This window comes from Manis javanica, chromosome 13 (assembly GCF_040802235.1).
Source record: "Manis javanica isolate MJ-LG chromosome 13, MJ_LKY, whole genome shotgun sequence".
Classification (NCBI taxonomy): Eukaryota; Metazoa; Chordata; class Mammalia; order Pholidota; family Manidae; genus Manis; species Manis javanica.
Genome location: NC_133168.1, coordinates 96,843,946 through 96,871,855, shown reverse-complemented (window position 1 = coordinate 96,871,855; position 27,910 = coordinate 96,843,946). Strand labels below are relative to the sequence as shown.

Genomic DNA, 27,910 nt, shown 5'->3' with positions numbered 1-27,910 from the left:
GGGTCACACACTGTGTGGCCTTTTTAGTTACCTTTCCATTCATTTTGTAAGTCTTTGCCTCCAACAGAGCTTCGTTTGTTAAGTTTGTTCCCAAGAACTGAGTCTGTTCGCTGCTGTTGGAAAAGGAGTTGCTTTCCTGGCCTTGCTTTCAGGTTGGCTGCTGCTGGCGTGTAGAAATGCACCACTGATTTTTATGTCCCGATCTTGTCCCCTGCAGCCTGACAAGGGTTCTTTTCTATGGGCTGGACCTTGGCAGTTAGGCTGCCTCCGGTGGCCCCAAATGCTGTTGACCCAGTGCTTCCAGGGGACAGACCTGGAGAAGTCACAAGTCGGAGTCGTGAGGCTTTTCGTGCTGCTTTTCGTGAGGCTTTTCAGCAGAGGCGCCAAGCTGCACAGATGAAGGGGTCTGTGTGGACCAGTGGCGGAGCTGACACCAGGTCTTGAGCCATCCCAGGAGCCCCTGCGTTTGTCTGCTCTGTGTGTCAGCCCGGACTTGAGTCCCAGGGGAGACCTGGCCTCCTCACGTGTGACCCTGCTTCCTTCTCCTGGGCCTCCTGGTACTCTCTCTGAGTGACAGGGCGAAGCTGTCAGGCACATCTGGAAAGAGAGCAGGTCCACTGTCGGCCTCCTTTCATCTTTCACCACAGAAAACGTGTCTCATTTCCCAGACATCTGCTGGTAGTAGTTGTCCTGATTACAGAATGTGTCCTCTGTTAAGACCAGTCCTCGAGGGAGGGGAGATGTGCCCCAGGAACCTTTATGGTCGGCTCCCTGACACCTCCAGGGCTTGTAAGCGAAGCACAGCTGCCAAGCCCCCCATCCCCTAGATGAGGTGGGCCACGGGCTGACCGGCCTCGCTCGCCCGCCCTGTAGCTCACAGGGCTGCTTGATGAGTGGTCACCCTCACTCTGCCCTGCTCCCCAGCACCCTCTGCCTTCACTGTTGGCACTCTGTCCGAGAGCCAGCACTCCCTGCAGCCCCCTGCCCCTCCTCGCCAGGCTGCCCTACGGCCTTGGTGGTTGGATGGGGCCTCCGCGTTTCTGTTTTAATTTGGAAACATTTCCCTGGTTCTCCAGGCCTATGGGCCGCAAGGTCCAAGCCATGGTCCTTTCCTGCTCCTGACCCTCCCAGACAGGCCACTCCAGCCCAGGCCTTTTATCTTTCATCTTGTGCTCACAGAGGAGAAGAGCAGTGGGTTCCGGTTGAAGCCGCCGACGCTGATCCACGGCCAGGCACCCAGCGCAGGTAGGCGCCTGCTTTTGAGAGGGTTGAGGAATGGCTTTCTCCCACTCTTCCAGCCTCTGCAGCACCTCTCTGTACAGCCACCCAGCTCCAGGCTCAGCCTGCTCTCTGGGTCCTCTCGTTACCTGACACCTGGGTATTGGGACGCTGCTTGAAAGCACCTGTCAGAACAGGGAGGTCCACCTGCTGGCCTGCCCTCTGCTGCCCTGCAGGGGAGGAGGAGGAGGCGGAGGCGGCAGCCGTGGGGGAGAGGGTTGGCTCAGTGTGGATGCTTGGGCCCTGGCCCAGTGGCAGCTCAGCTGGTTCAGGCTCTCTCCACAGTGTCCTGGCCCCAGCATGCCACAGCGCTAACCCTGATGAGCCAAGATCCAGTAGCACGCTGCTGGCAAGCAGGGCCTGGCCACGGCACCATGTGGACCCCTCCGGTCCAGCAGGGAGGCCCACGCCAGGCTGGAAGTGTGTTCTCATGGTCTGGCCCCGTTTGTGTTCAAAGAGGGACTTTCTCAATATGGCCTTTTGACAGGCACGCGTAAAGGGTGCCTTTCCCTGACCCCCAGTAGACTCTGGAACTCTGGAGTGTTACCTGTGGTTCACTGCCCTCCTCTCAAACTGTCTGTGCTGGATTCTTGGGTCCCACACCTGGGGACAGCTGCCCCTTCCCAAAGCATTACTGGACTCATGTAGTCCACAGACGTTAGCAATTACGGGGGAGTTTCATTTAATCACTCAAAAATCAACAGCTGAAACCTGCATGTGTAGCTGTGAAGGAACTATTTTGGACTTTTTAAAAAACTGCTGTTCTGCACAATCTGGCCTGTGGGGGTTATCAGATAAGATGCCAACCTTAGCGTTTCTGTAAAGCACCTGAGAGCCAGGGGGTTGTGTTTCCGCCTCGTGCTCTGGGATCCCAGGCACACCAACTTACATCCACAGGTCTGCCCAGCCAGAAGCCCAAGGAGCAGCAGCGGAGCGTGCTTCGCCCGGCGGTGTTACAGGCACCCCAGCCCAAGGCCCTCTCCCCTGCAGGTAAGGACCGCCGCCCCAGGGCCCGGGCTCACGCAGGAGTCAGCATTGTCAAAGTTGCACCTGGGACAGCTGTGTCTTGACACACGTGGCTTGGCCACACCTGCAGAACACATTCAGAAGTAGAGCGTGCTGGAGAGACTGCCCTTTCACCCCCTGACATCCTGAAAGCCAGCCCTCTCCCTGAGCACTTCAGGTCTGGTCCTGCAAGCTTGCAGGCAGAGCTCAGCCCTGGGTGTCCGGGAGACCTGAAGGGTAGCTTGGACTAGATGTGCGTTTTCGTCTTACCTGGCAGGCCTAAGGCATAGCTCTGAGCCCGTCCGGCCATTACACCTGCGCAGGTAGCGGTTCTCAGTCAAGCCTTTATTCTCTCAGCATGAATGAGTCGCTCTTGTCTCCCTCTTGTTCTTTTCTTACAGTTCAAGAACTCTCCATCGCAAGCGACACAATATCCCGCATGCGGGTCACAGTTAATAGTTACGAGTAGCTTTTAATACATGGGAAATTTCTTTTTACATGATCCTAAACAAAGCCTAATTGAAAGCTATGTGTGTCACATAATCCCAACTATTTAAAGGGAGAAACTGCGTAGAATAAAAGTATGGTTAGTAAAACCTGTTTTATTATAAAACTCATTTGTCCCCCCAAAGTATGTATTTTTTCTTTTTTTCCTCCCTAAGTAATAGCATTGCTACAAATACATTGAAAGTTGCTTTGTGGAGTAAGCAGTGAAGTATTCTCACTTCTGTGGAGTTTGGGTTTTGTTTTTTTTTTAATCTAAGAATTTGTGACTTTTAGTAGTGAAGGCAGATCCTTTTCCTAGAAAGGAGAAATTACACGGTTGTCCCAGTGGCAGGCACCAGTGGTAGGAAGGAGCTTAAAGGTGGTATGGCACTAAGCCACCTGTCCCCTCTGTCCCCTCCCTGCAGTCCCGAGCAGCGGCACCAACGGGGTCAGTATCCCAGCGGACTGCACGGGGACAGCGACTTCAGCATCGCCTGACAACCCTGCTCAAAGAAGTCCCTCTGAAGAGGCGCGAGTGCGGGAGGTCTGTCTGCTGGGGCGGGGGTGCCACGTGGCTGGGCAGGGCGGACCTGTCCTGAGGATGGCCTTAGTGGCGCGTAACTGCGGCAAGTTTGTAGAACGCCAAGGGCGGGCTCTTCATGGTCCCCGGAGAAAGATGCCGGGAGTGAAGCTGTGCTGGGGCATCCTTCAGTGCCCCAGCCTAGCATCACTGGGTGGCGGTCCCGCCAGCAGGCACACTAACCACTGAGCTCGGAGTCGCTGGGGCTGGAGGAACGGCTTCCATTGATAAGGGTCTTGCACCATTTTACATGGACAGATGCACCCCCACCCCCTCTCCCCAGTCTGCCCCCCTGAACAACAGCTCAGGGCTTCATATCCGTGTGTCCTCTAGGCAGCGTGTGCCAGGGCGGTCAGCTCAGGGATCGTGTGTTTTTCAGGGCCCTGGGATTATACAGGCCAGAAGCATACATTTTCCAGTAGTGCTGCACAGCAGCTGGAAAATCAGGGGCGTTTGATGAAAAGCCTGCTTTTGCAGTTGGCACAGACGATCTGAAATTTGAGCTGCAGCTCTGCACCAGGGCTTCCCTACGCAAAACCCATCCCTCTCCACGCTTATCTCCACCCAGCTCCGCAGATAAGTGGCTGCCTGAGGCTCTATCCTCCCCACCCCCAGTAGATGGAGGCGCAAATGTTGAAAGTGGTCATCTACAATTCAATTTTAAAACATCCCTGAGCCCCCGCTCCCAGACCACAGTGAAATTGGAAATAGGAATCATTTCCGCAACATACAGCTTCTTGGGAACTGGGGTGGGGCAGCTGGGCTCTAGGTGATGAGTCAGCCGTGTGGCTCTGAGCTGGAGGGAGACCTAAAAGTGACCCAGCCCAGCCTGGGGGTCCGCCTGCATCACCCTCCCTCGGTTGTTCCGTGCCCAGGGACCCGTGCCCGAGGAGATGGACTGAGCCAGTGAGACCGTGTGAGGTGGCTCATCTTGCTTGCTTAGCAGGCCAGTATGTCACTGCGGTTGTCTTGTTTGTTTAACTAGGAGAAAGAGCCCCAGAAAAATGAGTCTAGCAATACTTCTGAAGAGGAAAACTGTGAGAAAAAAGAGCAAATTGCACAGCAGGCGTTTGTGTTCGGGCAGAACTTGAGGGACAGAGTTAAGGTACGTGACAGGGGTCTGCATGAGCTGTTGAACCAATGAATTGATGAGGTTTTTTGCCTCCTCCAAGTTAAACAGAGGAAGTCACTTTTCTTTAAAATGAGGAGAAATTGGGTGGGGACGAAGAGTGTGTCGTGGGGTGTCCTGTGACCCAGGCACAGCCAGCAGTTACTGGTTGCATACTGTCCACACTCCACTGCTCACTCCTGGCTCGCCCCCGGCCGCCTCCCAGGACGCCTGCCACCCGTCCCAACCCCGGCTGGGACCGAGGGGTGGCTCCTCGCAGCAAGTTCCCCCTTTCTCCCAGGGGCAGGGCACAGGGAGGCAGTTGGTGCACTTGTCCCTGAGAACTGACACTTTTGTAGCAAAGGAGAAGTGAAGTGTGACCGATGCTTTTGACATTGCCAGGGAGATTCTTGTTTCCTTCCTTAAGGGGCTGTGTCTCAGGCCGGCAGCACGTACACCAGATCATTCTTAGTTGTCAGAGGCCCGTCCTGGCATGGGGGCGGGGGGCTGAGCAGCACTCGGCCCCCTCACTCTGTGCCAGGAGCACCCCCAGTCGTGACAACCCAAAAATGTCCCTAAATAGCACTCAGTGTTCCCCATGGGACCAAATGGCCCCTGATTGAGAGCCACCACCTTGCTCTTTACGAAGCAGGTAGAAGGATGCTGTTTTCTCTCCCATAGGAGGCACCAGTGTCTGTCACCTGACTGCCCCCAGGTGTGTTGTTCTAGTCTGGGGACTTTGAGTTGCGGGCCGTGGGTGTCTGGCAGTGACAGGGGCTCTCGGCTCTCGACTCTCGTCCCTGTGACAGGAGCGCTGGGGAGACCAGAGGCGGGCCGCGCTACCTGTCCCAGCCATAGGGCTCCTCCGCCACGGCCCTCTAGCAGCCTGGGAGCCAGTATCAGCGGCTCTGTCTGGGGACAGGGTGTTTGTCACTGCTTGGGACAGGTACTGTTGCTGAGGAGAGTGGGTGGGGGCCGGTGATGGTGCTCCCACCCCACAGGCCCCAGGGCGGCCCCACTGAGAGCAGCCCGGCCCCAAGTGCCTGCGGGGAGAGCCTGAGTTGAGGCAGCGGTCCGCAGGCTCTCCACACATGGAGAACGGCAGCCATGCCGTCTGCTCTATCCTTGCTGCTCACTGTCCAGTAGGGACACAGATGCCCCAGGGATGAAATGAACTGGTGTTGCATGGCATTAGCCAAAACAGTAAGTCCCTTGGGGGCTGGGGGAACCCAGAGAAGGGAGGTCCTTGAAGTCCCACTCCACAGCGATGGGGCTGACTGCCCGTCAGACTGAGGCTGCTCCCCAAGGTCAGAGGGACAGCTGCCTTGAAATCGGGGTGGGAGCAGTGTCTCGTGGAGGGCCCAGGGTTCCCGGGAGCATTCCTCTAGGTGGCGCTATGTTGAGGGGAGCTGGCATGGCAGTTGGCATAAAAGGAACCCCCGTGAAAGAATACCACTGTTTCTAACAAGCCCATGAAATACCAGCTTTGAAAGATGGTGTGATCTCAGTATAGGAGCAGCGGTGGAAACACCAACTTGAGTGGTTTTAAACTGCATACAAAAGTTCCTTAATGCCCGGTGCACCGTTCCTGTATCTAGACTGTTCAAAGCAAAACGTGGTGACATTTCTTACAGTGCCCCACCCCTGTCCCAGCATGCACCCCCCGCATGTAGGCCGTAGGCTTTGCATCGGGGCCAGGCTGTACAATGTACGGCCTGTGCAGACACACTGAGCTAGGGAGGGCCAGGCCATTCTCTGAGGAGTCAGGATTTCCTCTCTGTTTCCAGTTAATCAACGAAAACACTGAAGTGGCTGACATGGAGAATGCTGGGCACCCCAGTTCAGAAACACCGACTGCGACCAACTATTTCCTTCAGTATATCAGCTCCAGGTGTGTGTCTGGGCCTGATGCTCAGCCTTCGGCCCCTGGCCAGCCGCCATCCCTGCCGGAGGGCCCAGAGGGAGGCAGTAGGGCCTGGACCGAGAACCACCCTGGGTGGGGAGGTGTGGGGGTAGGTGCGTGTCAGCATGTCACACAGCACCTGTGTGCGGGTGTATGCTGGCAGGCGGGAGCTGAGGGTCTGTGGTTCCGTCTGGCGCAGCGAGGCTTGGAGGTGTGCAGGCACCTGTCCTGGCATGCCGGCCCATCCACCACAGGTGGAGACAGACAGTGCCTGGGCTGTGGCCTGGGCTGTGTTCTCGCCCCAGGACTTGGCCTCTTACCCACTCTGACCAAGCATGGGTGTGACTGCACACACTTGCCCGTCCCTTCCTCTGCGGACACCCCGGCTCACAGTGCATCTTCTCTGCAGTTTAGAAAACTCGACCAATAGTGCCGATGTCACCAGCAACAAATTCGTCTTTGGCCAGAACATGAGCGAGCGTGTGTTGGTGAGTGGTCCCTGGGGGCCTGCTCTTCCAGGGACCCAGCAGGCTTCCAGAGCCTCCCCGAGTCAGAGGGACAGCATGGCTTCCACAGTGTCTACTGGAGAGTGAGGTCCTCTCATTCACAAGAGAAAGGAGTCCCAGCTCCTGCTTAGCCTAAAGCCAGGGCAGGGCTGCTGTGCCTGTGGCCCCGGGAGGTGCTTCCAGAGTGCCTGCTCCTGTGGCCTGCCCTCCCTCTCTGCAGGCCAGCTTAGCGTCATCCCAAGGCAGGTGCCCCTTGAGCCAGGGGCCAGCCGGCTGCAGTGACAACCAGCAGACCATAGTCCTTACCCCCCGGCTGCTGGGACCACCTGGGCAATCTCGAGCCAAGGGAGGTCAGCCCCTCGCCGGCCGTGACACTGCAGCTCATTGGGTGGCCTCGGCGGGGCCCCACCAGGACCACCCAGACACCATCCTGTCCATCCCCTGCAGAGCCCGCCCAAATTCAGTGAGGTCAGTTCAGATGCCAACAGGGAACACACGGCTGCCGAGTCTGGGTCTGAGTCCTCATCCCAGGAGGCCACCCCCGAGAAAGGTATGCTGAGAAAGGATCTTGTGGGCAGGGGTACCAAGGACAGGGCATTGTCCATCCTCCCTGCCCGGGAGGGATGTGGCACCACCTGGCCGCAGCACAACGGCCACGTGTGGGCCAATTCTGCTTCTGCAAGTCTGAAAGCCATGGGTGCTGGTTTTCAGTGAGCAGAGAGGGGACCCATTCATCTTAACGCAGTGAGGCCCATGGCACTTGGAGGTGACTTGGGGGTAAGGTCACCCCCACCCCCTGAGGCAGCAGAGGGGGTGGTTCTCTTCAAGGCCCTGTCAGTAGTCTGGCTGTCCCGTTCCCTCTGGCATGGGAGAATGGGAGATCCAGGGCCCGCCCATTCAGGCCCAGGCGTGGCCTGCCAGGGGTAGTGGCACCCCTTTGCCCCCCAAGAGGTACACGCCGTCTCCCCACCAAACAGTCACTGTCGTTCAGCTGGTAACATTTCAGAGTCCCTGGCTGAGTCTGCGGCAGCCTACACCAAGGCCACGGCTCGGGGGTGCCTGCTGGAGAAAGTGGAGGTCATCACCGGGGAGGAGGCCGAGAGCAACGTGCTGCAGGTGAGGGGCGGCACCCCGGCTGCCCTGTGCACGGGCTCCGGCCCAGGGCTCAGCTGTCCTCCGGTGCTCAGCCCTCCCGCAAGGCCAAGGCTTTTCTTGAGAGCCTAGCGAGCCAGCAGGGCTTCTTGTATGGCTCTGCTTTGGGGCCGAAGGATCTGCTCCGAGGCTCAACAGTTCAGGGAGTTAGACTGTTGTAACGGGCACCTTCTCTCACCCCCCCAGTTATCGGCTGTGACTGTGGCGTTGCGCTGGTACCCCGAGCTGTCCATGAGAGCAGCAGCCGAGGTGCAGCCAGCCCCACCCCATGTCCCTGTGCCCTCATCCCCACCTCCCCTTTCCAAGGCAGCCATCCAGCCCTGTGTGCCTCGTTCAATGCCTCTTCCCACCCCCACACATATGTCCATGAGTCCTGGACGTAGCGTGCTGGGGACTTGGCACCACGAGGCTTTCGGCAGCAGCCCTCCCCTTCCCGTTCTGTTGTTCCACTGTCTGCTCCGCCCAGGGCCACGGCTGGCCTCTGCTGCCTGGCCTTCTGTCTGGTATGGGACAGCTTTGCTAGCCACAGCGCAGGGACTGTGAACTTCACCCTTGTACAGTGTCCAGCTGAGTGGCTTTTAGCACATTCAGATTGTGCGGCCATCACCACTGTCTCATGTAGAACAGTTTTGTTCCCCAAGAAGAAACCTTGTGCCTGTTAGCAGGCACTCCCCACCCCCTCCCAGCCCGTGACACCCACGAGCCCACATTGTGTCTGTGGATTCGCCTATTGTGGACGTGTCACAAAAATGGGGTCACACGTCATGTTGCCTGTGTCTGGTGTCTCACTGAGCACCATGTGGTCAGGGGCCATGTGACACATGTCAGGGCTTCACTCCTTTTTGTAGCCGAGTGACATTCTTGTGTGTGGACAGACAATTGGGGTTGTTTCCACTTCTCAGCTATTGTGAATCATGCTGTTATGAACATTTGTATACAAGTTTTTATGTAAACAGGTTTCATTTCTCTTAGATAGATAGCGAGGAGGGAATTTCTGGGCCATGTGGTAGCTTTGTGTCTAACGTTTTGAGGACCCGTTTTCCATTTTCCATATCCACCAGCAGTGTGTGAGGTTCTGATCTCTCCCCACCCTCCGCACTACCTGCAATTGTCTTTGGTCATAGCCGGCCTAGTGGGTATGAAGTGGCATCTCATTGTGGTTTTGATTTGCATTTCCTTAATGATTTTTTTAATACCCCTCTAAAACTGTGGAAGTCCATTCTAGCTCTAGGGCAGGACAAAAAACTGGCTTAGAGCCAGATGTGGCCCCCAGGCCAGTTTGCTGATCCTGGTGGTTCCACATGGGTTAGACAGAGGCTCCAGGGTCCATCCACCCGTAGCAGCATCTGCTGGCCAGGGTCCCTGCTCACCCAGAGGGCTGCCTTGCGTTCCAGATCCAGTGTAAGCTGTTTGTCTTTGACAAGACGTCCCAGTCGTGGGTGGAGAGAGGCCGGGGGCTGCTCAGACTCAACGACATGGCATCGACCGAAGACGGGACGTTACAGTCCCGACTAGGTGAGCTGCAGTGGGGTCCTGAGGGAGAAGGCCAGTGTGGCGCAGACCCCGAGGCAGTGAGGTCCCTGCCAGAGGGCCCCTGGCACCCATACCCTGTGGCCAGCTGGCTCCAGCCTGACCCAGAGGCTGGCCCTTCCCTGACTCTCCTCTCTCCGAGCACAGAAGCAGGTAAAAATACTCAGCAGAATATATATAGTCATTGCCCTGTTGACAGGCATTCAGGTTGCTCCTGAAGTGTTTTACTACCTTAAGTAATGCTGCTGGGCTCTGTACACAGCAGTCTTACCCCGGAAGTGTGCTTGCTACAGAAATGTGTGCGTACACGTACATGTGTACATATTTGAAGAGAATCAGCATGTACACGCATGTATGTGGAATGTGTGTGTCCTTTATATTTATCCCCCAAATGGAAGCTGCCCCCCAGCCCTGCAGAGACAGCGACCCTGGCCCCCAGTGGCCACGCTGCATCTTTTCAGCAGTGTGCAGTGCACCTGGGCTCAGACTTGTCCCCAAGGTGGGAGCAGAGACAGAATGGCCCTCCCACTGGGGCACCAGTTTCCCCCCACAGACATCCCCTCAATTTCTTTGTCATTTTTGCCTATGAAAATGTTCAAAGTATGTGGAAGAAGTGAGCAGAGCGCCCCAGCCCACGGCTCACTGCCCTCTCCTCCCCTCAGTCCTCAGCCGAGCTGGCAAGGTCCCAGCTGTGCCTGCCGGCCAGCATTGAAGCCCAACCCAGCCCTCTGCTCTCACCGCACACAGACCTTCCGCGGAGCCCGTCCTGGCTGCTCCCCTTGCCCCAGAGGCGGGCTCAGAGCCCGGGACCACGCCTCTCAGGCCTCCCCGGGCTGCTCCCCGGTCCGGGTGGCTGTCCAGGGCCCTGTGTTGGGTTGGGGAGAGCTGGGCCTGCAGAAAGGCAAGGCGTCCCTTGTGCCCACGACAGGGCCAGGGCCTGGTCAGGTAGGGTTCGTGTCAGGCGCCCTTCGGGTTTTCTTCACCCCTGGGCTGCCCTCAGTCTGCCCGCCTCCTTCCTCCTGGATGCTCTGAGCAGCCGTCGGTCTCAGCCTCCCCCCCGCCTCTCCCCTGACCACCCGCTCCCCCGAGGTAGCTGCCGCCCGCCCACTGCATGGGCCAGCAGAGCCCTCCATGCGCCGGATGTGGCCTCTGCCTCCACCCATGGCCTCAGTGGTTCTGGGTTGGGGGAGCCAGGTGATGCCCCAGTATATGGGGGCTTTTGCTCAGCAAAGTGGGGGGAACCCCCAGCTTTCATGGACCTTGGAATTGTGGGGTTTCCTCCTTGTGGTGTTCGCTTACCCCCAGTGTATGTCCTCCCCACTGGCTGTGAGGCAGGGATGGGGACCAGGGCTGAGTGGCCTTGTTGGTTACAGTGATGCGGACCCAGGGCAGCCTGCGGCTGATCCTCAACACCAAGCTGTGGGCCCAGATGCAGATCGACAAGGCCAGTGAAAAGAGCGTCCGCATCACAGCCATGGACACCGAGGACCAGGGCGTGAAGGTCTTCCTGATCTCGGTGAGGCCCGGGCCGCCTGGGCTACTGCCTGCCTTGGGGCAAAGAGCTGCCCCGACAGTCCCCCAGGCAAGGGTGGCGCTCACCGGAGCCACCCCAGAAGGAGGTCCTCAGGAACCCAGTTGGGCACCACTCTGCAGGGAATTCCTTGGCAGAACTGCACTGAGGGGGTGGGCTGGGGGACACGAGGGCGGCCTTTGGTGGGCCAGTCCCCAGAACAAGCATGTGGAGACAGGTGGGTGGGTGAAGGGCAGGAGTGCATTGCATCACCAGGTGGCAGCTCAGCTGCAGGTTCCGGGAGTCCCCAGGGAGGCCAGCCCTGGGCCTGTGGGAGCCATGGGGGCTGCTGCCTCCAAGCTGGTAAGGAGAGGGGCACAAGTCCCGTCACAGCAAGGGACGTCGCCTACCCACGAGGAGGCAGCCTCCCCCCAAAGCCTTGTCGCCCAGCTCTTCCCTCTGCCCCCCAGGCCAGCTCCAAGGACACGGGCCAGCTGTATGCAGCCCTGCACCACCGCATCCTGGCCCTGCGCAGCCGCGTGGAGCAGGGCCAGGAGGCCGAGGCACCTGCCCCCGAGCCGGGGGCAGCACCATCCAATGAGGATGACAGCGACGACGATGACGTGCTGGCTCCGTCAGGGGCCCCAGGAGGTGGTGAGCCAGGCAGTCCTTGCCCTGCAGGGTGTGAGGAAGCTGGTTTCCTAGGCCCCTGCTCCCTACAGTGGCCAGCCCAGCACTGACCTCAGGGAGTGGGGGGCATAGTGCAGGGGGGGCTCCCTCCAGGGCAGGAAGCTGACAGCCCGGCCACTCCTTCCCACAGGCACTGGTGACGAAGGGGATGGGCAGACGGCCGGGAGCACATAGCGCCGGGAGCCGGCTGCCCGCGAGCCTGCTGCTTTGTCCGTCTGCCCGCCCGCCCTCCCGCCCCCACCCCGGCAGCGTGGAGGTGAGGGTCTCGGGAACCACACTCCCCGCTGGGTTGGCTGCAGTCTGGATCCGCACGTCCCGTTCAGAAGCAGACTCGGGGACTGCCTGAATGTGGTTTGGGACACGAGACCTCATCATATTGATGAGCAACACAAAGAGAACATTTCCCCTCCCCTCTCGGAATTGAAATGGCACATTAAGACTTGTCACGGCTTCCCACTGGGACTGGGCGCCTGGTCTCTTCACCTTCCTCGCCGTGGCGCCGGTCTCTCCCCACTGGCCTGCGCACCGTGTAAGCGCCAGGCCTGCTGCCCTCAGTGTCTCCCACCTTCCACACTGATCTGGGGCCTGTATTTCAGTTCTCCCTCTTCCCCCAAGGCTTTCGGGGTTCCTAGGACAAGACGCTGCTTCCTGTGCGGTGAGCAGGCCCAGCTCCATCACTTCCACGTCCTCCTCCCTGGGCCCTGGCCCCAGTGCCAGGGCCTTTCCAGGGAGCTGGGGGCACTGGGGGTCCCCTTGTTCCCCACCTGGGTTCCTGCAGGCCACATCATGGGGTGATGAGAGGTGAGACCCCAGGCCTGGAAAGAGCTCACCCGCAAGAGGGTCCCTGGCCCTGGGCAGGTCCCTGCTTCTGCTGTTGGCAAGTCCTTGCCCAGCCATGGACCTTGCTGCCCCTGGGCCATCCTGGGCAGGGGCCTCTGTGAGAGGCGGGGAGCCCTGGCAGGGCCTGCGAGGATGGGGCGGGGACTGGTTTCGGACAGCGCTCACAGCACCCCCACCGGGAGCAACCAGAGCCGCCGGGTGCCACCCGCCTGGGGAGGCCTGGGACGGTCCCTGTGCGCGGGGCCTGACGGGTTCCCGAGGAAGCTGCCTGGCTCGCCCTCCGAGGGCAAGGAGAAGGCCTGGTCTCCACGGCTGTGCCGCCCTCCCCGGGCGTGGCCTGAGCCTGGGAGGGAGGACACCAGAGGCCCTCCAGCAGGTCCATCACACTTCTCTGCTTTAAGCCTTAGCCAGCTAGTGACAAGTAAGACCAGATAACGCCCATGTGTTTTGGAACATTTATGTAAGATTGTCATATGAAATGTATTTGGGAACTACATTAAAACTTTTAACTAAAACCCTGGCCTTCCACATGCCCCAGGGGCCTTAGGAAGCCAGCCAGCCTGGCCCGGAACGGCCTCTGCCTGACCCGCATGCCACACCTGGGCAGGTGACCAAACCCCAGCTGCTCTCCAATGGCCGCCTCTGTGCAGAGCTTCACTTCACAGGAGGCTGTTGGCTCCCCGCCCAGGGGCCGCCTGGCTTCCCAGGGGACCCACGAGGGTGGGGGTAGGCCCAAGGAGTCACAGAGAAGAACAGGAGGCCCAAGGGGAAGTAGCGGCTCGGTGAGGCCTGGGGGCAGCCTGGCCTTGGCAGGGACGGCCTTTCTCCCTAGGGTCCTGAGCCAGTGACCCATCCTTGGAACCTCTGCCCCACTTAGGCCCAGTGGCCAGGCAGAGCCCTTCCGAAACCAAGTCCAGCTGGTTCTGCAGCCTCAAACCTCCCCACCCTGGGGCTGCCTATCCTCAGGCCCAGGTGGGTGGGGCCAGCGCAGTGCATGTGCTGTTCACAGCCGCCAGGCGCTGGTCACCATAGCCACGAACTCCTCGTCTGTTTCCACAGAGGCGCTCACGCCACTGTAGTAGTCCTGGAACTCATCCAGCGTGACCTGTGGGTGGCCAGGCTGTAAGTAAGAAGCGGAGGCCTGGGGCGGGGGGCACAGCCCTGGCACCCACCTGCCCATCCTTCTCAGAGGAGTCAAAGTTGTCCAGGAAGCGGCGGAGCACGTCCTCCTCGGTCCACTCGCCGCTCCGCACCTTGGGGTGGGCACGGCCACTGTACAGCCCCCGGAGGTCGTCTACCGTCACCACGCCGTCCCCACTGCGATCCAACTTGGCGAACGCAGCTGCAATGACTGCCTCCCGAGCCTGGGACATGGGGGGCTGGGGGAGGTGGTAACTGGAGGGGGACCCAGCCCTTCCAGGCATTAAGCACACACAGAGTTCAGGGCTTCCTGAGCAGGTGTCTCTTAGTGACGGGTTCCTGGGTGTCTGGTGTGTCCACACAGACATAGATGATCCCCCAGAGAGCATGGTACCCCCTGGGCAGTGGGGGCAGGACTCACCCGTAGTGCCCGCAGGAACTCCCCCAGGTCCAACGTCCCACTGCCATCGCGGTCCCAGCGCTTGCACACACCCTCTGCCTCGGCTGTATCCAGCTGCAGCCCCAGCTCAGCCAGGCCCCGCTGGAGCTCCCCTGCATCCAGGGACCGGTTCCTGTCCCGGTCCAGGCGGCGGAAAAACCTGGGGAGCAGAGGATTTATTTGCAGAGAGATCCCTGGGGTCACAGTGGGAAAGGTACATGGAGACAACTTACCTGGCCAGACCCTGAATGCTCGAGGCCCCTCGGGATAGGCACTGTGCTCGGAGCTTCTCCATGGTGGCATCCACAGCATCCATGCTGGATCTGGGCTGTCTGGGCAGCTAGAAGGGAGAGAGCTCGGGGGGTACGTACTCTTCAGTCTGCCAGGCTATGAGCTGGTGCCCCCCCACTCACTCACCTGGACTTTGTTGGTCCTGGAGTCCTCCAGACAGCAGTTTGGCTGGCTCTGCCCACTTTGCCCAGAGTTGTTGGTGTGTCCTTCCCGGCAGGGCGGTTGCTAAGGGACGGTGGCTCCGGAGACTGGGAGGGGCCCCAGCTGTAACCCTCAGTGTACCGGGGCCTTGTGGCCCTGGGAGGCCGAGAGGCATGAGGCAGGGCTGTTGCCAGCTCCAGTGTCCTGTGTGTCCTGCTTGCCCACTTGCAGCCGTATCATGCCCAGGCCCAGACTGGGAGGCATGGGGAAGGGGTCCCCCAGCTCCTGCAGGGACCACAGGGTCCTGGGTGGAGGAGGCAGGCCGTGTACAGGGAGATTCAAGGGCAGGTCCCCTCCCCTCTCTGGGCTCCATGGGCCCTCTGCCCCATTTCATGGCGCCAGCAGCCAAAACTGTCGAGGGGTCCAAGTTCAAAAGAGGTCCAGGTGGCCCAGGCACACACCCAGTGCTGGCTGAGCCACAACCCAGCGGAGTCCTACAGATGTTTCAGCATGAAGGTGGACAGAGCAATTGCTGGTAATTATGTAGGGGCCACGCCACTTGTGGTGTTTTTGGTGAACCAGTGGGCTGCAGTACCAAACAGAAGTGGCCCTGATCCCCCACATAACCCAAGTGGAACCACAGCCACTGTGGCATCACAGACTTGAGACATCTTCCCTAAGAGCATTACACCACCAGGCAGGAGTAAAATGATGGGGTTCCCAGGATGGAAAACAAAGGCCCTGGACAGATCAGAGACGGCAAAGCCTTGACTCAGCGCAGTGGTGGTGTCCGGAGTCGCGGTCCGGAGCCAGCCAGCATGGACTGAAGCGGCAGCTGACACAGCACTGGCAGTTTCCATGAGAAGCTGCAGTGACATTGCCCTGCAGAAACCTGACGGCTTGCTGCAGCCCAGAGCTCGTCGTGTGGGCGGAGTACGCTGCTGTGTTAGGAATGTTGCCACGAACATGAAGTTTTTCTTCTCTAGAAAAATGTAAAATGTAACCACGATGATTGTAGCTCTGGGCATCTTCTCATCTTTCACCAAGTCAGATGGGGAGTGGCCAGGGCCCTCCCCAGTGTGGAGTCCGCTGCAGTTGACCACCAGCCTCACTTCCCAGAACTGCAGAATGGGGCAGGCCTGTGTCCATCGGTGGCTGCGGGGCTTAGAGCCATGCACGTGGAGTGCCTGCACAGGCACTAGGGACCCATGACTGTACCTTGGGTTCCCCTCACCCAGCAGGGACCCACCCTGGGTCAGGAACAGTGCAGAGGCCCCCCCCTCCATCCTCCCACCCCAGGATGAAAGGAAGCACCAAGGCCGATAAATCTGGTTTATTCTTGAGCACAGACAGGCCCCAGCCTGCCTTCTTGTGCAATCAGCACCCCTTATTCATCCAGAAGAGAAAACGGGCCATTGTTACTACACTGAGGGGTCACTGTTAGACGCCAGGCAGGCAGGAAGGCAGCACCATCCCGAGGGCTGGGGATGGATGCCAACCTTTCCGGACTGAAATGGGCCCTGCCCCTCGGCGGTTCCCAGTGGGACAATTCCCTGAGTGAGGAGGCCGGGAACCGGCTGCTAGGGCACCAGGCTGGGCACTTTGTCTGGACAGAGGAGGGCACAGGGTTCCCTGGTTTGATAAAAGTAAAATGCCCTGAATGTTTCTGGCCGGGAAGGGCAACATAGAAACCAGTTAAAAAATAGATTCTTTAGGAAATATAAAAAGGAGCCAGGCGCTTGCAGCAAAAGCTGTGGCTGGCCTGGGGTGCACACCAGATGTGCTGGGGGCCCCTGGCTCCCTTCAGGGCCCACAATCCATCCTGTTCCACAAGGGTCCCAGGATGTGCTAGGCACTAGTGGCAAACAGAACAAAACCCTACCCTCGTGGACCTTACAACCTAATAGAGGTTCCCTAAAGAAAATATGGGGCAATGTGGGGAGGGCAGGATTCCTCCAGTTAAGGTGGTCAGGGATGGCCTCTGAGATAAGACCTGCGACTAAAAACCTGAGTAAAGGGGCCGGTCATGTGACATCTGGGGGAAGAGCATTCTCAGCAGAAGGAACAGCCCGAGGCAGGTGGCTATCCAGAAAGCCGTGCTTGTGGAGTTGCCTGCACGAGCACCAGGGCCCCATGACTGTCGGGGTCGGCCCAAGTTTCCCTGGGCAGCACAGCCTGGCTGCCAGCACCTCGGCATGTGCTACACGCACACTCCTTTCTGGGTTAAAGGCTGAGGGAAGGACAGAGCTAGGAAAAAAATATCCAGGATTCTTAAAGTTTGTCTTCAAATAGCCAGTGCAAAAGAGAATGAATCTTGAAGCCCCCAGTTCTGGGATAAAGAGTAAGAAACAGTGATGGGAGGAGCTTCAGGAGGAACAAAAATCAGGGTGGTGGTGGCGGTGGTGGGGAGAAAAGCCCCAATAATGTGGAACTTGAGGCATCTGACTCCTCCCAAGAGATCTCTAGCTCCGATGCTTCAGGAGCCAGATATCTGGCTCTGAGAGAGATGAGGGGGCCAACTGAAACTCACACTCTGGCTAAAGAGGGTATCCTGGGCTCAGATCCAAGCAGGCATGGCCAAGTCTAAAGCCAGAAGTACAGATTTTTGTGTAAACGTTGCTAATTTTTCAACGTTTGATTGATTCAGTTTGTTTAAAAAAAAAAAAAGTCAGCCTGGTCCAAACATCTGCATTTGACCTGCCCGCTGCCAACCTATTGACATTTTAGCAGGTTCTGATGCTTGGAAAGGATTTTGGCTGTACCGCGGGGTCCCCTTTGGGACACTGATGACTCCCGAGGACACACATAGTGGCCAAAAAAGTCCCCACTGGGCCTTCTGTCTCCATTCTGGAATCTGTGCTCCGGGGCTCACACGGTGGTCCCAAACACTGCAGGCTGGAGGTGGTCCCTGTCCCCCTCAGCCCCAGTGCTGTTGGCAAGGGGTGGACTGGGCAGGCCAGGCAGTGGGTGGCTGGGATCACTCGCTGGCAGGGGCCCCAGGCGCTCGGCTTCAGCCAGGGCAGCCAGCAGCCCAGCCAGGGGCGGCCGGCGGTGGCAAATATCCTGCAGTAGCTCAGCGCGCAGTTGCAGCTGCGCGACGAGCTCGTCCCTCTGGCGCAGGGCAGCCTGCAGGCTACGGACGGCAGCCTCAGAGGTCAGCAGTTGCTCTTGGAGAGTGGCAATCTCACTGGCAAGAAAACAAAACGGCAGTTGTGGCACCGAGATGCCAGTTTCTCGTCCCTGCTCCTGACTTGCAGGGCTCCCCACATCACTGTCAGGATAAAAGGCAGCTCTTTCCCACGGCTTCAAGCCTCCGCCACAAGTCACCGCGGTTATGGACTGAATGTTTATGTACTCCACCCTCCCAATTCATATGTTGAGTTCTTACTCCCCAGTGCGACGGTGTTAGAAGATAGAGCCTTTGAGAGGTCAGTAAAATTGGATGAGCTCATGAGGACGGGGTCCTCAAGGAATTCCCACTCTTAGGAAGGAGACAGACAGCAAGGGAGCTTGCTTGCTCTCTGCCATGTGAGGACACGGTGAGAAGATGACTGCAAGCCAGGAAGAGAATCTGTCATCAGGAACTAAGTCTGTCAATACCTTGATCTTGGACTTCCCAGGCTGCAGAACCGTAAGAACGAAATTTCTGTTGTTTAAGCCCCCCAGTCTGTGGTATTCTATAATTGGCAGCCTGAGCAAGCAGCACACCCCTCATCGCCTGCATTTCCCTTTCCTCTACATCTTTTCCTATTTGTTGTTCAATTTAGATGGCTCCTCCTCCAGGAAGCCTTCCCTCTGGACCCCCTCAGGTTCCTGTGGGCCACTCCATCACAACCCCCATCGCTGTAACTGCCTAGTGACGTGTCTGCCTAAGGGGAGGGCTGTGTAGGCTTTACCAGTGTGCCCTAGTTCCCGGCATTGTGCCTCGCACATAGTAGGTGCTCAGTCAAGATGACTGAATGAATCCAGCTCGCTCTGAATTATTTTCCACCTGGGCCCCAGCACCACCCCCAACCCCTGCGCTTGTCGCATCCCTTTCAATACTTAGCTGCGGGAGGAACTCTTCAAAACTGCTGATGTGATCCCGCCCTCGGCTAGAGAACCTGCCACCGCTCCCTATACCTACACCAGGAGGTCGATGGGGCCCTGCACCAGTCAGTACCAGCCGATTTTGCCTATAGTTAAATGGTCTGTTTTACAAAGTTAGAAATCCACACCTGTGTAAAACCTCAGCTTTACATGCTGACGACTAATTCAAGTTTTCTGGAGTTTTTAAAAATCTAGTCTCCATGTGGACGCACATGGTTCCCCCGGCCGGTCCTCCCGTCCGCATCCCGGCTCCGCCTCCGCCCGCCTCCTGGGAGAGTCCACCTGGACGCCTCGGGCCTCACCGGTCCTTGGCGCGGCACAGCTCGTCCAGGGCGGCGCGCATCTGCTGGTCGTGACGGGCCAGGCGCTCGGCCTGGGTGCTCACCGTGCGCTCGGCCGCGTCCAGCTGCGCCTCTAGCTCCGCTGCGCGCCGGTGCACGGCCGCCAGGTGCGCGTTCGCCTCGCGGATCTGCAGCGGCGGCGGTGCGGACATGGCCCAGGCCGCTGTCCAGGCCCCGCCACGCCCCCGCGGAACCGACCGCCTCCGGACGACCCGGCACCCGGAGGCCCGCTCGCGACTTGGCGAGATTGGCCGCGCTCCTGCTAGTCCCCGCCCACCTCAGGCCAGAATCCCGTCACTGGTTCCGGCACCTCGAAACTCCGCCCCTGAGCCCGGCCTAGCTCCAAGATTGGCCAACGCCTTGGCAGACCACGCCCACAGTTTAGCCCACGCCTCGGGGCGGTGGTGGGTGCGCTCAGTTACTGGACTGGCCACTCCTTCTAGGCACGTCCCACCCTACTCAGAAGCTAACATTAGGATTGGTACAGATACCGGGGCCCAGAGGCCTGGCCACGCCCCCGAAATCGGCGGCGCCTCTGAGTCACAATAATTGGCCATGTCCCTTGCCTCCGGTCTGGCCACGCCCCCAAGCCGAGCGCATACTTCATTCGGCCCGGGCTACGACGAGCAACTTGAGCGCAGGACACGGATCCTACCACTAGGATTGGTCTCTTTCCCGTTAATCCCGCCCCCAAGTCTGATCACGCCCCAAAATAGTCGCACGCGGTCCAGACTCCAGCCCCAACACTGATTCCGGCGCTGGGAGTTGCCACATCTCCGCCGTGACCCCTCTGTCCCATACTTACATCCTGCTCCTATCGAGCGGAGTTTCGCCCCGCGCCCTAATCCGTGCATGGGTATAACCGGTCACAGTCCCGCCCCTAAGCAAGCCTCACCCCCAGGCGTCAAACCATTCCTAACCTGGGGTCTTCTGAACTGGAACTAGCGAGATCTGCCTTCACTGATCCTGGTTGGCCTCAGTCTCCCCTCCAGAAATCAGCCACGGGTGCACGCGCTCTTCCTTCACTTCAGTCCCGACCCCGGCGTGTGCGCTCGACCCAGGTGTATGCTCTTCGCATTCAATAAAGTTGCGCGCTTGTTGTCCGCCCGTCCGCACGGGGGCTGCGCGCGCAGCCCAGGAAATCTCGCGAGAGCGAGCGGAGGCTGCCCTTGGGTGCAGGGAGCCGGCGGGGTGTGTGGAGTTTAGCCCCGACTGCGCGGCCATGGTGCAGTCGCCGTTTCACCAGTACTGGGACATCCCCGACGGCACCGAGTGCCACCGCAAGGCCTACGCCAGCACCAGCATCGGTGGTGCCACTGGTGAGCGTTGCCCGGGCCGCGAGAACGGAGGGCGCAGGAAGGTCGTAGGGTCTCTGGGGGCTGTCCGGGGGCATTCTGAGAGGTTGTCGGAGGGTGTCAGGGCGCCTGGGGCGGTCATGGGACGCTGGGGAACTCTTGTGCGAGGTAGACTTTGTGGGGGTGTCGGACTAACTCAGAGGGTGCAGGATGGTTATGGGGTCACTGGGAGCTGTCCCTGGGGGCTGGGAATCTCGCGGGGTGACACGTGGTGGTTAGTGGGGTGTCTGGGCGGCCATGGGGAACTCGTGTGCGGGGGGATCCAGCAGGCTTGGAGGGCTCCGAGGGGTCGTGGTGCGTGTGACAGGCTGTTCACCTTGGTCGTCAGAAGCGGTCCTTGGGTGCTGGATTTGGGGGTATTATGGAACGACCACCAAGCTCTGAGCAAGTCGTGGAGTGGGACAGAGCCATCCTCGGGGTCAAAGGAGATGGGGGGCCATGAAACTTCCCAACGGGGTAACTTTGAGATGATTTGGGGGGATATCGGGTTGTTACTGGGGTGTCTGACGGAGTAAAGAAGTTTGAGAAAGTTCTGGAGTGGGATGCCGGGCCCTTTTTAGGGTGTAGGAAAGCCGGATGGTCAGGGATATTTGAAATTTTATTGAGGGCACCAGAGAAGTCTTAGGGGCACCAAGGAGGTCACAGGTGAAGTGGGGCAAGGGCTGCTGTGGGGTAGCCTTGGGAGAACCCAAGGGGATCCCCATTCCTGGCATTCCCCACAGGGGAGCCCTCAGAATCTGGCCCCTTTCAGCCTCCCATTCTGTCCCCTGAGAAGTCAATAGGATGATTTTGGCCACCTCCATATGTCCAGCTCCTGAAATAGGGCCTGGCAGAAGTGTGGGCTCCACTGGGGGGGCATTTGGATTAAGGCAGACCTAGTCATTGCTGCCATTTTCCACATACTTAGTAAGATGGACCGTTATCACGTCCATTTCGCAGAGGTGCAAACTGTAGGTAGGGGAGATGTGTGAATGGCCCCAAGTTCTCGGGCTGGACTGTGTGCTCCTGAGGGCGGCTGGAGAAAGGAATGTGCACCCGGGGTCCTTGGGGAGAGTCTTCAGGAGAAAGGGCTGAAGAGAAGTCCCCAGGGAGAGGTCACATGGAGTCTGCATGGCGAGTAGTTGGGACAGCCCGGGCCGGGGGGCATCCCTGGGAACTTGGAGGGCCGGGCAGGGATGTGCTGGGTGGAATCCGGGCGCTGTAGTGGGAAGCTGTTCTGGTCGATGCCCATAGGGGGAGGTGCTGACATGGGGGAATGCCTGAAAGAACTTTGTGGAAAGTCCTAGCTGTGTCTCAGGGGAAATTAAAGTTGGAGGGGTCTGCCTGAGAGGTGTGGGGGGCCCTCAAGATTTGAAGAAGTGGATGGTTTGGGAGCTTTTGAGAATGAGAAAGACATTACAGTGGGTGTTTGTGAATGGGAGTGTGCACATGTGCTCACAAACGCCCGCACTGGAGTGGTGGGCTGAAGTCTTGGGGGGCTGCTGGAGGCACTGAGCACACTCCAGGAGTGGGGTACTGCCCAGTGAGGAAACCTCTGGGGGGCTTGCTGGAGCGTCTTTGAGGGGGTGTGGGTGGGAACATGACAGGTGCCATGCCACATCGTTACTGAGAGACTCAAATTTTGGGGTGCTCACTGGCTTCCCTGCATCCTGTAGTCTTTGAGGGTATCACTGTGTGTGTATGTGTATGTGGGGGTAGGGGGTGTTGCTCTCTGTCTACCCTCATTTCCTCACCAGCCAGCTCCCCTCAACATACAGCAATTGGCTCAAACATGCTCTTTAATCCTCCCATAGCTCCCCCACTTCCACCTCTGGCTTCCCTGAGATGAGAGCCCCCGAAAGGCCAGAATACAACACCATGTGAACACCTGTAACCAAGGGAGGAGGGAGGTGCACAGTACCCCTGAATCGACAGATGAATGAGGGCACACAGTACCCCTGGATGGATGGATGAATGAAGGAGGGCACACAGTACCATAGATGGATGAATGAGGATGCACAGTACCCCTGGATGGATGGATGAATGAAGGAGGGTGCACAGTACCCCTTGATACCCCTGGATGGATGGATAGATGGATGAATGAAGGAGGGCACACAGTACCGTGGATGGGTGGATGAATGAAGGAGGGTGCACAGTACCATGAATGGATGGATGAATGAAGGAGGGCGCACAGTACCCCTGGATGGATGAATGAAGGAGGGTGCACAGTACCGTGGATGGATGGGTGAATGAGGGTGCACAGTACGTCTGGATGGATGGATGAATAAAGAAGGGCGCACAGTACCCCTGGATACCCCTGGATGGATGGATGGATGAATGAAGGAGGGCACACAGTACTGTGGATGGATGGACGAATGAAGGAGGGTGCACAGTACCCCTGGATACCCCTGGATGGATGGATGGATGGATGGTTGAAGGAAGGCGCACAGTACCATGGATAGATGGATGGATGGATGAATGAAAGAGGGCACACTGTACCGTGGATGGATGAATGAGTGAAGGAGGGCACACAGTACCTCTGGATACCCCTGGATGGATGAATGAATGAGGGCACACAGTACCATGGATGGATGGATGAGTGAATGAGGGTGCACAGTACCCCTGGATGGATGGATGAATGAAGGACTGTGCACAGTACCCCTGGATGGATGGATGGATGAATGAAGGAGGGCACACAGTACCATGGATGGATGGATGAATGAGGGTGCACAGTACCTACCCCTGGATGGATGGATGGATGAATGAGGGTGCACAGTACCCCTGGATGGATGGATGAATGAAAGTGGGCACACAGTACCGTGGATGGATGGATGAATGAAGAAGGGTGCACAGTACCCCTGGATACCCCTGGATGGATTGATGGATGAATGAAGGAGGGCGCACAGTACCCCTGGATACCCCTGGATGGATGGATAGATGAGTGAATGAGGGCATACAGTACCCCTGGATACCCCTGGATGGATGGATGAATAAAGGAGGGCACACAATACCCCTGGATGGATGGATGAATGAGGGCGCACAGTACCGTGGATGGATGGATGAATGAGGGTGCACAGTACCCCTGGATGGATGGATGAATGAAGGAGGGCGCACAGTACCGTGGATGGATGAATGAGGATGCACAGTACCCCTGGATGGATGGATGAATGAAGGAGGGCATACAGTACTGTAGATGGATGGATGAATGAAGGAGGGCACACAGTACCCGTGGATAGATGGATGGATGAAGGAGGGCACACAGTACCGTGGATGGATGGATGAATGAATGAGGGTGCACAGTACCCCTGGATACCCCTTGATGGATAGATGGATGAATGAAGGAGGCCGCCCAGTACCATGGATGGCTGAACAAGTGTGCAGTGTCTGAAAGTCACTGCTGGCGACTAGGTAGCTGGGAGCAGGTGGGGGTGGGAGGGGGCTTTCTGAGAGCAGTGGGCTGTGGGAAGGTCAGCATCAGTAGAGACCCCCTGTTGGGGGAGCCGCAGCTTCTGAGGGGCTGGGTGGTTCCTGGTGGGGGCAGCATGCAGGCTGTCATATTGGGAGGTTGCAGGCTGGGGGCGGGGTTGGGGCGCACATTCCTTGGCCCTGGGATAATGGGGGCTTCCATGTCATCCACTCCCCATTCAAGGACTTCTGAGGGCAGGTGGCACAGTGGGGGTGCCAGGATTCTCAGGCCTGGGAAAAGTAGCATCTGCAGTGGCCCCCAATATCTTGCTGTTTGTCTCTTTTAACTGGATACACTTGGCAAGTAGCGGGTGTGACTGGCGAAAACTGGAGCCCTCTTTATACCTGGCTCTTTCCCCCTCAGCCCAGGCCTCAGTTTCCCCATCTGTGAAGTGTGATAGCAGCCTTGGCCCTCCTCAGGGTTGACCTGAAGAGGAGCCCCACTGCCCAGCGTGAAACGTCCCTGCCAAGTCGTTCAAGTGAGCTGAATCTGAGGGATGCTCAGCCCAGAAGGTCACCTGGGGGCTGGAGGGCTGGGGTGGAGCCCCCTCTCCGGGCAGCAGTATGGATGGAGTGTGGTCTTTGGGTCGGGCTCACCTGGCTTCCGGATGCTGCCTAGTGACCTGAGGCAAGTCCCCATGCCCCTCTGCAGCCCCCCTCTTCCTGTGAAGCAAATGATATAACGGAGCTGAGCCCATTGGGCCGCAAGGAGGATGAGGCCTGCCCTTGGCGCCTGCCCTTGGCACCTGCCAGATGGCATCCCGTTGTGTCTGGTAGGGGCCCTGGGAGGCCCCTCCTGGCCAGGCTGGGGGTCTGTAGGAGGAGGAGGGGTGCTTGGGTGCCCCGAGCACGGTCCGCTGGAGGATGCAAAGCCCTGTGTTGAGCTGATCTGCTGGTGCAGAGCCAGCCAGGGGGGCCTTGGTCTGCCTGCCCACCGAGGAAGGTCTGATGGGAAGGCTTCCCCAGCCTCACCCCAGACCCACACACCAGCCCAGGCCAGAGCTCACTCAGGGTGCCCCAGGGCAGAAACTCGGTCCTCACTACCCAACGGCCCTGGGCTCCCAGCCCGGGGTCCCCTGACCATAAAAGCCAACATCAGGGGCAGGGCAGCTGGGGCAGTGGCAGAGACGGGAGAGCCGGCCGGGTGTGGGTGGCTGCCGAGCCAGCCAAGTGTGAGGCCCAGTTGCCAGCCGCTGTGGGCAGGGGGCCTGGGGTGGTGGGCAGGGGGTGCTGGCAGCCCCAGGCTGTACAGGAGAAGAACCTGTGGTGGAGGTGGAAGCAGGGCCCACGCGCCAGGGCCTGTGGGGTCAGCATGACATCCAGGCCGCATGAGGCCGCAGAGCCACCCAGCACCAGGGCCCTGGCCTGACCTTGTGTCTGCCATGTGCTGGGCCGGTGCCCTGAGAGGCCTGGTGAGGATGAGGGGCCCTCGCCAGGCCTGCACAAGGGAGGCCTTGGGCCACAGGGGTGGTAAGACCTGTGGGTGCAAACCTGCTGTGCTGCTCAGCAGCTGTGGGCCCCTGGGTAGAGGGCTGGTGCTGGGCACTGCCTCGGGGACACAGCGGGAATGAAGAGAGGGTGGACAGGCTTATTGGGTGGCAGAGGGGGCCTGCCCCCAGCCAGGGCCACCTGTTGGCACCGAGGCCCAGCTCTGACCACCTCGTGCCCTCCTGTCCCTCAGGCCTGATCATCTCCACCTACAGCATCTCACTCAAGCCCCCAGGCTCCTTCCTGGAGGGAGTGGCGAGGACAGGACGATACACATTTACCGCAGGTGAGCTAGCACGGGGGGGCCCCCTGGCCTCGGCCTGGCCTCAGCCCCTCTGGGCCCCTGACTCGGCCCCCTCCCCATGTGCCCCACAGCCGCCATCGGCGCCATGTTTAGCCTGGCCTCCTGCGTCAGTGCCCAGGTCCGCGAGAAGCCCGATGACCCCCTGAACTATTTCATCGGAGGCTGTGCTGGAGGCTTGACCCTGGGAGTGCGCAGTGAGTCAGCCACCTGCCCCAGCCCACCCCGGCCCCCTCCCGCTGCCCTCTCCTGGACCAGGGGCCGGCTGTGCAGAGCGCTTGCCCCAGCAGAGCTCCCGGGGCTTTTGAACCTGGGCCACCAGCCAGTTCACCATCAGATAATAACAGCTTCCACTGCTGCCTAAGGCCCTGCTGTGCGCCCACCTCCCAAGCCCTCACAGCTCCCGAGGTACTCAGCGGCACCAGGCCCTGCCCCCTCGCTCACTCTGCCCCAGCCACATGGCAGCCTCCTGGCCAGTTCTCCCATGTGCCAGGCCAGGTGCTGCCCCAGGGCCTTTGCACAGGCTGCTTCTGAAACACCCTTCCTCTGGTCATCAACACAGCTCCATCTCACTGTCCACATGCCCTGGCATGTGATCCAGGACCCTGCTGCCCTTCCTGCCCTCCCGTCTGCTACCCCCGACACAGCCTGTGCCACCAGTGGCCGTGAGCACAGAGAAGGCAGTGCTGGTCCTTATACTGCTGTCCCTCTCCCAGCGCCCAGAGCCCCAGTTGCCTGAACACAGCCCTGCACAGGCGCTGCTTTCACCCTCCCCACCTTAGAGGTGCAGGGGCTGAGGCTCAGAGAGGAGCCTCAGGTGGCCCAAGGTCACCGGAAGGGCAAAGGATGCCTCCTCTGGGGGCAGGGCCAGGCCCCAGGCCAGCCTAGTGCTCTGGGCACAGCTCCTCCTGCCTCCCTCAGCCTCAGGGTGGACAGGAGGAGGCCACCACTAGATAAATGCCCGCCAGGAGTGCTGGTGGAAGGCTCCAGACAGGCCGAGAGGGTGGGCACGTGGCCTTTGCTTCGACTGTAGGCAAGGTCTGGATTTGACACATGCCCCATGCACTCAGCATGCTGGCCCCTGTGGCAGGGGGCGGGAACAGGCTGAGACTCAGCAAAGCTACGCATCTCACGTGTCCCGTAGCCCCAGACACACAGCCTGGCCTCTCGCCTCCCTCCCTGCCCCTCTTTCCACACACATCTCCAAGTCAGAGGGTCAAGTGCTGGATCCCTAAGGCGCCCCAGCCCTGGCCCTCCAAGCCTCAAGGGGGGCACCCTCTCAGGCTCCAGGGTGGGCCGGCTGAGCCCACCCTGCCTGACACCACCCTCCCGCCTGCAGCTCACAGCTACAGGACCGGAGCAGCCGCCTGCGCATACATGGGCACAGTAGCTGCCCTGGTCAAGATCGGCAAGCTGGAGGGCTGGAACATGTTCACAGAGCCCAGAGTGTGAGCTCACCGCCAGACCTTGGGCAGGTTGAAGTCATCCAAATATAAATGCTCTGTGTATTTGTGGTGTGTGAGCCCCCTTCGCCCCCTGCTCTCTGTGTCCCAGGTGGGCTGGGTGACAGTGACATGACAGCGCCAGCAAGGATGACTCCCATCTGGGAGGGATCAGGAAGGGAGTGGGAATTAAGGCATCCGGGTTTGGTCCCCCATACCCCATGCAGGTCACAGGCCACCCCCACCCTGGGCCTCCCCCCAAAGCCAACAGCATGTGGAAAACATGCCCAGGGCCCACGCCCAGCCCGACTCCAAATTCCTGGGCACTGGAGCAGAGAGCCCCAGGAGGTCTACGCCAGGATCCCCGTCCCCGTCCAGTGGGTGGGTGACGGGCCACCAGGAGCCTCAGGGCCCGGGTGGTGCAGTCAGGGGCCCATGGCAGCCACAAGAGTGAGAATCTGATGCTTGCCCACTGCCGCCTGTCAGGCCCAGTGATTTAGGCTGCGGGAATGCTGGCGCAGCCCTGGCCCCCAGGCTTTCTGCAGAACTGGCTCGGTGCATCCTGGCAGCTCCGACACAGCCCGATGGGCCGTAAATCAGGGCTCTCTGGGCCCTACCCGCGGAGCAGGGTCGTGCACAGGCGGGGACCGTGTTCTGGCATGGTCTGGCCCCTGCAGGTAGTCTGGGGGTGGCCCTTACACCCCGTCACCCGGGTTGGCCCTGTCCCTTCCCTTCCTCTCCAGCCCGCGCTGGGGGCCTGGACAGGGTTGAACGCCACATGTGGAGCCTTGCTTTCCTCTAATATCCACCAGGTAATGACTCAGCCGGGTGTTGAGTGGATAAAATTAAGT

At 59.3% G+C, this 27,910-nt stretch overlaps 4 protein-coding genes across 15 annotated transcripts in view; 2 read left to right on the top strand and 2 right to left on the bottom strand.

Annotated features, from left to right (window-relative positions):
* Positions 1 to 12,207, top strand: part of RANBP3 (RAN binding protein 3) — a 48,449-nt gene extending 36,242 nt beyond the window's left edge. For 5 of the 9 annotated variants that reach the window (XM_037018018.2, XM_037018017.2, XM_037018013.2 and 2 more), the window contains 12 exons: positions 1,180 to 1,245; positions 2,176 to 2,268; positions 3,195 to 3,313; positions 4,335 to 4,454; positions 6,245 to 6,348; positions 6,770 to 6,848; positions 7,314 to 7,416; positions 7,858 to 7,982; positions 9,413 to 9,533; positions 10,922 to 11,064; positions 11,529 to 11,712; positions 11,879 to 12,207. In XM_037018018.2, coding sequence (XP_036873913.2) covers positions 1,180 to 1,245; positions 2,176 to 2,268; positions 3,195 to 3,313; positions 4,335 to 4,454; positions 6,245 to 6,348; positions 6,770 to 6,848; positions 7,314 to 7,416; positions 7,858 to 7,982; positions 9,413 to 9,533; positions 10,922 to 11,064; positions 11,529 to 11,712; positions 11,879 to 11,922 — 1,301 coding nt within the window. In that variant the 3' untranslated portion in view covers positions 11,923 to 12,207. Of the gene's footprint in view, positions 1 to 1,179; positions 1,246 to 2,175; positions 2,269 to 3,194; positions 3,314 to 4,334; positions 4,455 to 6,244; positions 6,349 to 6,769; positions 6,849 to 7,313; positions 7,417 to 7,843; positions 7,983 to 9,412; positions 9,534 to 10,921; positions 11,065 to 11,528; positions 11,713 to 11,878 lie in introns of those variants that run through there. The other 4 variants (XM_037018016.2, XM_017679663.3, XM_037018014.2 and 1 more) reach the window with 3 other exon arrangements.
* Positions 12,208 to 13,029: 822 nt separating this feature from the next.
* CAPS (calcyphosine) lies at positions 13,030 to 15,785 on the bottom strand. Of its 3 annotated transcripts, none has more exons than XM_017679664.3 (5): positions 14,585 to 15,785; positions 14,401 to 14,507; positions 14,150 to 14,327; positions 13,761 to 13,967; positions 13,030 to 13,693 (listed from the first exon to the last, which is right to left on the bottom strand). In XM_017679664.3, the coding sequence occupies exons 2-5, from the start codon at positions 14,481 to 14,483 to the stop codon at positions 13,592 to 13,594; spliced, it is 570 nt and encodes a 189-aa protein (XP_017535153.3). In that variant the 5' UTR covers positions 14,484 to 14,507; positions 14,585 to 15,785; the 3' UTR covers positions 13,030 to 13,591. The 3 variants fall into 3 exon arrangements, with proteins under 3 accessions (XP_017535153.3, XP_036873917.2, XP_036873916.2); XM_037018022.2 differs by having other exon boundaries at positions 13,761 to 13,952; XM_037018021.2 differs by having other exon boundaries at positions 14,401 to 15,785.
* Positions 15,786 to 15,917: 132 nt separating this feature from the next.
* On the bottom strand, positions 15,918 to 19,939 carry VMAC (vimentin type intermediate filament associated coiled-coil protein). Of its 2 annotated transcripts, none has more exons than XM_017679666.3 (2): positions 18,991 to 19,925; positions 15,918 to 17,786 (listed from the first exon to the last, which is right to left on the bottom strand). In XM_017679666.3, exons 1-2 carry the CDS (start codon positions 19,179 to 19,181, stop codon positions 17,468 to 17,470), a joined length of 510 nt encoding a protein of 169 aa, XP_017535155.2. In that variant the 5' UTR covers positions 19,182 to 19,925; the 3' UTR covers positions 15,918 to 17,467. The 2 variants fall into 2 exon arrangements, with proteins under 2 accessions (XP_017535155.2, XP_036873919.2); XM_037018024.2 differs by having other exon boundaries at positions 17,768 to 18,774; positions 18,991 to 19,939.
* Positions 19,940 to 20,150: 211 nt separating this feature from the next.
* Positions 20,151 to 27,125, top strand: NDUFA11 (NADH:ubiquinone oxidoreductase subunit A11). Its single transcript, XM_017679671.2, has 4 exons — positions 20,151 to 20,348; positions 25,510 to 25,602; positions 25,692 to 25,814; positions 26,957 to 27,125. Exons 1-4 carry the CDS (start codon positions 20,252 to 20,254, stop codon positions 27,067 to 27,069), a joined length of 426 nt encoding a protein of 141 aa, XP_017535160.1. The 5' UTR covers positions 20,151 to 20,251; the 3' UTR covers positions 27,070 to 27,125.
* Positions 27,126 to 27,910: the final 785 nt, after the last annotated feature.